The 9,480-nt window shown below is 53.7% G+C and overlaps 1 protein-coding gene across 3 annotated transcripts; it reads right to left on the reverse strand.

Annotated features, from left to right (window-relative positions):
* Window positions 1–958: 958 nt before the first annotated feature.
* On the reverse strand, window positions 959–8,384 carry Ing1 (inhibitor of growth family member 1). Of its 3 annotated transcripts, XM_032918983.1 has the most exons (3): window positions 7,407–7,515; window positions 3,102–3,202; window positions 959–2,793 (listed from the first exon to the last, which is right to left on the reverse strand). In XM_032918983.1, the coding sequence occupies exon 3, from the start codon at window positions 2,645–2,647 to the stop codon at window positions 2,090–2,092; it is 558 nt and encodes a 185-aa protein (XP_032774874.1). In that variant the 5' UTR covers window positions 2,648–2,793; window positions 3,102–3,202; window positions 7,407–7,515; the 3' UTR covers window positions 959–2,089. The 3 variants fall into 3 exon arrangements, with proteins under 3 accessions (XP_032774874.1, XP_032774875.1, XP_032774872.1); XM_032918984.1 differs by lacking the exons at window positions 3,102–3,202; window positions 7,407–7,515 and adding an exon at window positions 8,250–8,384; XM_032918981.1 differs by lacking the exon at window positions 3,102–3,202 and having other exon boundaries at window positions 7,407–8,017.
* Window positions 8,385–9,480: the final 1,096 nt, after the last annotated feature.

Raw genomic sequence — 9,480 nt, forward strand, 5'->3', positions numbered from 1 at the left:
CCCCCCTACTTCATCCGGTCTGCACCAAAACTCATAATATATATTCCTTCGACCCGTTACTTTTTATTACTAGCTTAATCAGCAGGAAACTTCCAAACGACTTGAGTTTTTAACCACTTTTTTCCCTTGGAGTCAATGTGTAGTAGCCCTGGCTAGACTGAACTTCACTATGTAGACCAGGCTGCCCCCAAACTCAGAGATCTTTGCCTGCTACTGCATCAAGTTGTTTGGGTTTTTTTTAACTTTAAAACTTGTTTTTATGTCTGAGGGTTTTGCCTGCATACATGTAGGAACACTGTGGTGCTCCCGAGTGAGAAGATGACATCGGTTCCCGAGCTACGTGGGTGCTGGGAATCAACACTGGGTTTTCTACAAGGACCGTCCGTCGCTCTCACCCGCGTCACTCTCACCCGCTGAGTCTTTTCTCGGGCTCCTTTTACCAAGCATTTTCACTTTAGCATCCTCTACTAAACTCTTGTTCGCTGTAAACAGACATTTTTTCCTTTTTTTCCAAGACAGGGTTTCTCAGTGGTAACTGGTGGTTCCTGTAAATTACTCTGTAGACCAGGCTGGCCCCAAACTCAAGACATCCATCTGCCTCTGTCTCCCAAGTGCTGGGACTGAAGGTGTGCACTGCCACACCTGGCCAGAAAACTGAATTCATGCCCGGGGAAGAAAAGTTCTGAAGGCACCAGGGAAGAGCTACAGAGTACACTATACACAACCCAGGAACCAGTGACCCTATGGTGACCAGGTCTGGATCCCACACACTCTGTAAAACACTTCAACATACTCAGATCTCAAGCAAGGCACCCAGCACCTGGAGATGAAGATCTGACTCCAGTAGGTGGGCAGGGAAGGCCACGTGCCAGGGATGGGTGGCCGACGTCAGCTGTGAGGAGGTGATCTCGGTCTTACACACGCAGCCACAGACAGTGCGGAAGGAAACAAGCATGGCTGTGTTCCAATGAGTCTTTATTTATAGACACGCAAATCTTCATTTCATAGGACTTTCGTGTATTGTGAAATGTGATTTTGAAAACCACTCAGAAACACAGAGACCATTCTTAGCTCACAGGTCATACAGAAACAGATGGTGGGGCCGGACCTCACGAGCACAGTCACTTCCTAACCTTTGTTCTAAATACTTCTGACACGTATTTGCTGGCATGGACAGAATGTCTACTTCCTTATTACGTGAGATCAATAATATACAATTTTCTTAAGGCTTTGTCTAAACTGCTGGTGTATAAATTTTTTAAGACAAAAATTTAAAATTATTTGTATGTTAAAATTAAATGCTAAAGAAACAAACTGGCCAAGTTTCATTTATTTCTCCACAGCTCACGCACGCAGCAGGACGCGCTCCTTGGCTTCACAACAGCACCGGGCTGCACTTGCGGCTATGATACAGCAGGGGAAGGTGGCTGGGAAATGTACATCTATACACTTCATGTAAGTTAGAGGTGGCTACTCCATGACCTAGGGTAGCAAAGGCAGGACTCGGACCCACTGCCTGGACCACTGTGTCTGACCTATTAAAAACGTACCCAGTCATTAAAAATGGCCAGTTGGGGAATAGGCCATGTATAAAATATGTCATGTAAAATTTACTCATTTACCTCTTTAAAAAATAACAATATTTAGACTTTAAACCACCAACTTGTCGTGTGGACACACACAGGGCAGCAGGAAGCACACCAGCTGTACTTCAGCTGCCTGGCTAATTTTTTTTTTTTTTTTTGTAAACCGTAACATTTTTGTTAAAACAGCCAAATTAAATCTCTTCTTTATATATGTTAGGTTACTTCCAAGTCACTCCCCAACCCCAAAAATCAGTCTGACACTTGCGGACACGTTTAATTCGGACCTGTATTTGTGGTTTCTAAATTGCCGACCGGCAGACCCTGTGTGGAAACAAGGTACACCATGAAGACACGGGCTGTCTCCGCCATCCCGAGAAGAGGATCCATTGCTAACACTCTCTAAAAACACTCGTCTGACCGTCCTCATACTTCCGAAAAGGCAGCGACATCATAAATACACTGGTGGGTTTTGTTACTCTGGACCGCGGGCGAATGTGCGCTAACTACCTGTTGTAAGCCCTCTCTTTCTTGGACTTCTCCAGGGCCTTGTCCATCGTCTTTTCACTCTCCCCACGGCACTTGGGGCAGTACCACTTGCCCTTTGGTTTATGGTTGAGTCCCACACAAGAAAAGTGGAACCACTCGATGGGACACTCGTCGTTGTCACAGCCGATCATCTCTCCGTAGGAGACCTGGTTGCACAGACAGTACGTGGGCTCATTGGGGTCGATGGGAAGGTCCGCAGGGGACGCCTCCCTCTCTGCTTTGGCCTTGGAGCGTTTCTTCTTCTTTGAGGTTTTTGCTTTCTTCTCCTTGGGCGTTCCTGAGGTGATGTCGTCATGGTCGTGATTGTTCGAGGCGTTTTCTCGGTTTTCGTTGTTTCGCTGCCTCCGGGACCGCTTGTTATTTGGCTTATCTGCCTGTGTGATCGCTTCACTCTTTGACTTGTCCTGGCCTGCCTTGCCGCCACCACCAGTGCCATCACTGATGTCCTGGTGTGCTTCGAAGAGCTCCACATGACTGTCCACCTGCCTGCTGCGGTTCTCCACCAGCTCCACCATCTGACTCACGATCTGGATCTTCTCGTCGCCCAGCTCCTGGCTTCGGATCAGGGCCCTCTGGATGCAGTGCAGCACCCGCCTCTTCTGGGTGCTGTCCGTCTCCCGCTTGAACTTCTCATAGTAATCATCCAACTCCTTCAGGATCTCTACAAACAGAAATAAGATGCGTTACAAACCCACTAGGCACACTGCAAAGAGACCCAATACCAACTAAGTAGGCCTTTTATGTAACTCTCTTGTAATTCACAAAAACTCACGAGGGGCAGAAACAGTCCAGCCCCGGTTCCCACTCAGCAAGGCTGAGATGAATAACAACAGTTCACTGTTAGGTAAAGTGTTCGGCCTAAATCTTTTCTTCACCTACCGTTGCGCTGCCACAATTTCTGCTCAAATATCCCTGCAATAACTTAAATGTTTTTATTCTGTATTTCTTTGTGTTCAAATTGCTGCCCACCTTGTTTGAGACAGTCTCACTGAATCTGGAGCATGAGTGAGCTCCAGGGATCCTCCTGCCTTCCCAGTTGGGATCAAAGGCATCTCCACGTCTAGAACATTCTACGGAAAAGCATGTAGATTAGACGATGGTGCCATACAGACTGGGGATACAACAGAAGCCCTCTGCTTAGTGTCCCCTGTGACTACCCTAGCGTGATATTCCATGTTACTGAAAACAAGAAGGCTTTGGTCACAATAAACAAGGCAACCCTGCTTTAAAATAAAAGTGGGGGTTGGAGATTTAGCTCAGTGGTAGAGCGCTTGCCTAGGAAGCGCAAGGCCCTGGGTTCGGTCCCCAGCTCCGAAAAAAAAGAATCAAAAAAATAAAATAAAATAAAATAAAATAAAAGTGACAGATTTTACTTTACAGCGCATAATGCTTTAATCTGCTGCTCACCATATTTTAAAACAGTCTCTGTGTAGCCCTGGTTGTCCTGGGGCCTACACAGGCCTACCTGCCTGTCTCCCAAGGATTCAAGAATACCATTGAGAACTAACTCCTTGTTAGGGAAACTAAAAATAAGTCTGCATGCTTAGAAAATGTCATTTGGTAAGTGTAATTAGACAAGAAATAAAATTGCTCAAGAAATAAAAGCTGATAAATAATCTTTTTTTTTTTTTTTTTTGGTTCTTTTTTTCGGAGCTGGGGACCGACTGATAAATAATCTTATAGAAAGCAAATAATTCAGCTCAGTGTAGGTCCATAATTTCAGGACTCATGTTGCTGTGGCAGAAGGAGTGCAAGTGTGAGGACAGCCTGGGCCACAAGTGTGAGGACAGCTTGGGTTACATGGCCCATGTTTCAAGAACAAAGTTTTTCCTTTGTACTCTTGGGTGCTGTCTCAGTTTGGCTCTGCAGTTAGCCACGCCACAGCCTGAGAAGGCAGACACTTGTGTTCGAGGGGTGATGGGTATTAAGAGTGCTTCACAGGAGCAGCTGATGACTGCCCCTACCCATCAGCCCAGAACGTGGAATTTAACACTGCCAAAGCCTGAGAGGAGCCACACCATCTCTGTGTGCTGTATCTAAATGATGAACCTGTGTGTCAAGCAGGCAGAGACCCTTTGTTTTTGCCTGACCAAGAAACTGAGGAAATGCTGACAGAGATGTCAAAGAATGCTGCAAGTGCCAGAAACTAACATTTAAAAACACTGGCCATTTTAGAAATAAAGTGAACAGAAGAATAAGACATTCTGCCCTACGTGGATTATCACAAAGCCAAACTGATAAAGCACCCAAGCCTCCAAGAGACTCCCTGTGTGCAAAGGAAAAACCATTTGTTTTTAAACACAGGACATACCAGAAAACTCCTAGAGTTATTTCCCTCAACAGTGTATAGTATCAGTTTTTTCTTAAGACTCTTTTGCCATCTCTTAAAGGTGCTAGTGGAAATGCTGTGAGAACAGGCTGGCAGTCAGTCAGAGAGCATACCTAGAAATCCACCACCCCACCCTGCTTTGTGCTCTTCTGTCAGGAAACAGGGATTCAGGCAGTTGTCAGACCTCTTTAGAGTTCCAAGGCAGCCTGATTTGTACAGGCCGGCCAGAGCTACATAGCAAGGCCCCGTTTCAAAACAATCAAAAACAAACACACAACACAACACAACACAACTAACAAAACCCTAGATGACAGCAGAGGCCGGACACTGAAGTATCTCAACAGGTAAGGCTACATTTGGGTTCTGCAGGCATTCATGGAAGAACCAGACAGACTCTCCCCTACACAGGAGGCATGTACAGTCCTACTATCAAAAAGGAAGTTTCTAGGTAGGTCAACTGCTTTAACCTACCAAAGACAATCTAAGATATGCATTTTGGGGCACCATGGCACATACCTTTAACACTAGAAGCAGGGGCAAGTGATCTTTAAGAGCTCCACGTGGGTGAGGAAAAAAATAACAACAAAACCAACAGCAAACTGTCGTTTTTTTGTTTTTTTTTTTTTTTTTGGGAGACCTATCCTGGGTTAAATGGTTTGCAATCAAAGCCGATCTTGCCTCCAACTATGATTACTGGCATGTGCCACCACATCTAGCAATGTTTCAAAGATTTTACTAGTATTTTGTAGAAGCGAAATTCTACCCATTGCTAATTTACATGTAAATAACTGCTTCTTTCAGCTTTAATCCAGGTGAAGCTTGTAGAGAAAAATCTCATCAAAAACTTACTATGATGCTAGTGTGGAATCCACACAATAACACAGGTTTTTTTAGTTACCCTAAGTAAAATATTCGATCAACAAAACTGCTAAGAGCAACAAACAAGGACAGCACTACTTACACACAGGGAGGCACTGGCCAGCTCGGCTTCAGACTGCTGCTGGGCCACCATGAAGTACCAGCAAGGATAAAGGTAGTGAGTGACTAAATGGGCCTGCAGTACCATCTAGTCTGTCCAATTACTTTAAGCCACTTTTACTTTATATAAAGTTGCGCTTAAATTCTTAAAAAGGCATTGCTTCCAGGGGTACTTTCTATATTTGAAAAGTAATTCAGGCAACAAACTCCATTTACAACAACCAAGTCATAGACCCTCCTTTCGGACTCTTCTACATCCGAAGCACTAGGCGACCGTCAAAAACTCGGTCTGCAACAGCAGTTCTGAGCAAGGACTTAATATTCCAGAGCCATGCGGACATACGAGCCCTCATCGGCCGCACAGGCGGGGGCTTCAGGAGGAGAGCACCCGACACAACGACCCGCAGTCCCGACAGAGGCACTCCCGCTTATTCATGCCTACCGGAAACGCGAGGAGCGATCAGAGCTTCCCGCGGGGCGCCAGTGCAGAGAAGGTAAGCATAGCAGCCTCCCGGAGGCCAGCGCCGCCATGGCCCCGCGGCTGGAAAGTGGCCCCGATCCACTTCAGCCTATGAGACTCAGGAGGCCCGCTCCGCCCCGCCCCGCCCCGCCCCGCCAGAGGCCTATGTGAGTCCACGACGCCGAGGGCGGAGACCGGGAGGGACACCAATCAACGCGCAGAACCAACGAGAATGGCCCGCCCCAGCAGCGACAGGAGCCAACCCGAGGCCAGAGGACGGGCGACCCGAAGACATTCAAATCAACTCGCCTCCTCCCTCCGCCCGGCCCTCTTCCACGGAGAAAAAAAAAAAAAGCAGACAGCGGAAACACAGACTGGAGCGAGTCCCGAGCAAAGCCCGCCCCCATACTGCCCGCCCCCCAATGACTCCGTAGCACAATGATAAGGACATTCCACGGGGGATGTTGCGACCAATCAAAGGGCCGCAGAGGCGGAACGTTCCGCAATATGCTAATGACTCTCCTATAAACCGAGCTGCGAAGCTGCATCTCGGACAGAGCGCGCAGGGGCGCTTTCCCTAGCAGGTTTCGGTGTGCGGGCCCAAGCAGTAGCCCTCCACCACCCCCAACTCTTCCGTTTCCCTGCTGCGCAGTTCTGTAAACAAGAGTAAACTCCGAGCGGCCGTCCACGTTCAAAACAGAGCCCCCTGACCTCCCAGCAAAGTTTCCCCAACAGCCAACAGTTCCCGGCGGGCACGCAGGCTCCGCCTCTTCGCCACTCTGGGCAGCCCGGGTCTCCGGGAGGGCTGCAGGTCCCTCACCTGCCCCGCTCCTCTCGAGCCAGAGCCCAGCTCGCGCCCACTGATCACCGCGCAGTCGTGCACCTAGTCGGCTGCAATCCTCCCTTTCACCCTCTTCCTCCGCCAAGACACACCGCGCCGGCGCCCCTCGCAGTCGGCCGAGAGCCGTGTCCAGAGCCAAGGGAGGGCCAAGGAGAGCAGGGCCTGGGCGATCGCGCGACCCCGAGTCGGGACTGCCCAGTACTTTATGTAACACTTAGATTCAGGACCAGGAGGGAGGCGGCGACTCTCCGGACCCGCACTCAGGTTCGCGGGAGTACGGCCCGCAGCCGTCTCTCTCCAGCTGGGTGCCCGCGCCCTGCGGCCGCGGCGCCCGCATAGCACTCCACCTCGCGCGGCCGCCTTCACCCCCTCCCCGAGGACGCGGCCGAGCCCCGCGCCCCCTCCCCCGCAGCACCGCCTCATCACTTCACTACAAAGAGCGCTTTGGTCGCGCAGCCTTGCAGCCAGCCGTTCGCGCTCCTTCCTTCTCCATGTCCCGGAGCTCAGTACACAAGGACCTCGGCGTATCAAAGGCGCTCCAGACCTTTTGTTCCTAGCCCTACGAGGACGCTACCGGGCGCTCCGGCTCCAGCAGGACCGGTCAGCCTCGCCGCCGGGACCCAGGGATGGACGCGGCCGCCCCCGCCCATCCATCACCCGCCGTACCTTGGTATTTGGCGTCGATCTCCCGCATCAGCGAGACGTTCCTCTGCAGGTCGAAAGGCAGTGACTCGATTGAGTCCAGGTAATCCTCCACATAGTTCACCAGGTGGATCTGCTCCCCGTTGGCAGGACTCAACATGGTTCACCCCGGAGGTCCCCGGCGACTCGGCGGCTTTCCGCTTCCTCCACCCCCCGCCCCCCTCAAACAGCACTGCAAAATGCAAAGCTCTCGCCCTCCCGCGCCCCCCCCGCCGCTCCGGCCGGGCTGGCCGGCGGCTACATCTGGCGCCTGCCGCGCCGCCTCCGGGGCCGCGGGGACCCCGGCGCCTGCAGGCGCGGGCCGCGGCGGCCGAGGCTCTAGCGCACACTCCGCCGGCCGTGCAGGCCCCCTCCCGGGCGGCGGGCGGCGCGGGGGGCCGTGCGTACGAGCGCGCACACACCCAAAGAGGGCCGGCCACCGCCGCCCACCCGCCACCAGCGTGGAGAGCGGAGAGAGCGGGGCCGGCAGCGGGAAGGGCGCGCTCCGCCGCCCGCCTCGCCGCACTTGTCCAACGTGGAAAACCCAAATACCAGTTTCAAACACTTGGGAAACATTCAGCCCCGCGCGCAGCGCGCATGCGCCCCGCCACCCCCCTCCCGGAGGCGGCCCCGCCCCCACCGCATTCACGCCCCTCACCGTCCCGGGCCGGGGGGCGGCGGGCCGCGAGGCCGGCCCGCCCGGGGGCGTGGCCTGTCACTGTCGCTGGGGGCCAGGGTCGCGGAGGGGACAGCGGCAGAGCCGCCTGGGCAGGGGCGGCCGGCGACGCGAAACTTTACTAGGAGTTTGGCACTCGGTGGCGGACCTACTGGGCGGAGCCGCACGCCGGCCGGGAACGGCGGGGTGGTGGCCTGCTGCTCAAGACACGCCGGGGCCGGACGAGCCTCCAGATCGCCGTCTTCAAACGGACTAAGCGGAGAAGAGCCACCCTCCTCCAGGTTAACTGCATTCCCCCGCCTCCTAGCACGGTATAAATAGGGCCCCGAACAGAAATGGCAATGGCGACAGCCAATCCCCTCGCGGCTCTTACCCCTGCGGCCAATCTGGACGAGAAGGAGGTGTGGTGGAACCGGCAACGCCCCCCGCACGCCTAGTACTAGAGAGCTGTCCTCTTCCAGGAGGGCGGAGCGGGCGGGGCCGAGCGAGGCGGAAGTGGGCGCGCATGCGCAGCTCCCTGGCGATGGATGCGGACCCGCGCGGGAGGGCCGCCACCGACGCGCAGAGGGACCACCACTCCCAGCATCCTCGGCGCTCCCGGCGCCTGCGCCTTTCGCCCCCTCCGTCCCTTTGTGTCGCCTCCCGGTACAGAGTTTGGAATGGCCTGGAGACAAAGGGGCCCCCGAGGGGTGCTCTGTTGAGCGCGGAGATCTAGGGTGGGCGGGCTGGCGGGAGCAGCGCTTCCCTGATCCTAACTCTTCCCCTGCCGCACCTGAGGCTGCCCGCGTCCTCGCCACCCGGAGGAGGTTGCGGGTACCCCGGTGCGCTCCCGTAGGGCAGCACAACCTTCGGCTCCCCATCCCGCCCTTCCCCCACAGCTGCCGGATTTAGGGCTTTCTGAAAAGCCCGGGCAGAGCGAAGGGTTGCCTAGGCGACGGGTCCTGGCAGTCCCGCCCTCTTCCTGCTTAGGCGCCGCCCTGGGGCGGAGCCTGGCCTGTAGTCTCCACATTCGCGCCTTTGTATCGCTGGGGCGGTGGTGCGGCAGTCCTGGTCGCCCCTCTGGGTTCTAGGTCCTGAGTATTGCTCGGCCGCCTGGGCGGCCCTACGGGGTCCGCCGCTGCAGCCTCATATTCGCAAGACTGATGACCGCGCTCTGACTCGCCTGCTATGTCTCTGCGGCGCCAGGTCAGCTCGCAGTCTTCAGCCACCCCGAGTTTGCAGTGTTTCTTTTCAGGCTCAGGCATTCGTCCTCCAGCAGAACAAGACTAACCACTTAGAACTAGTAGATGTAATTTGAAAGGATTTGGAATAGCTCAGGAAACACTGACGTCCTAACCCCCTCGGCACATGTAAAAGTACTCCATGCAACCTCGTGACATCTCC

This window comes from Rattus rattus, chromosome 13 (assembly GCF_011064425.1).
Source record: "Rattus rattus isolate New Zealand chromosome 13, Rrattus_CSIRO_v1, whole genome shotgun sequence".
Taxonomy (NCBI): domain Eukaryota; kingdom Metazoa; phylum Chordata; class Mammalia; order Rodentia; family Muridae; genus Rattus; species Rattus rattus.

Bases quoted from the DNA above. Each gene is read 5' to 3' on its own strand.
- Ing1 (XM_032918981.1), bottom strand. From the start codon at position 7,542: ATGTTGAGTCCTGCCAACGGGGAGCAGATCCACCTGGTGAACTATGTG. The intron at 2,794-7,406 runs GTACGGCGGGTG...TTCTGTTTGTAG, and splicing joins GATCGACGCCAAATACCAAG to AGATCCTGAAGGAGTTGGAT.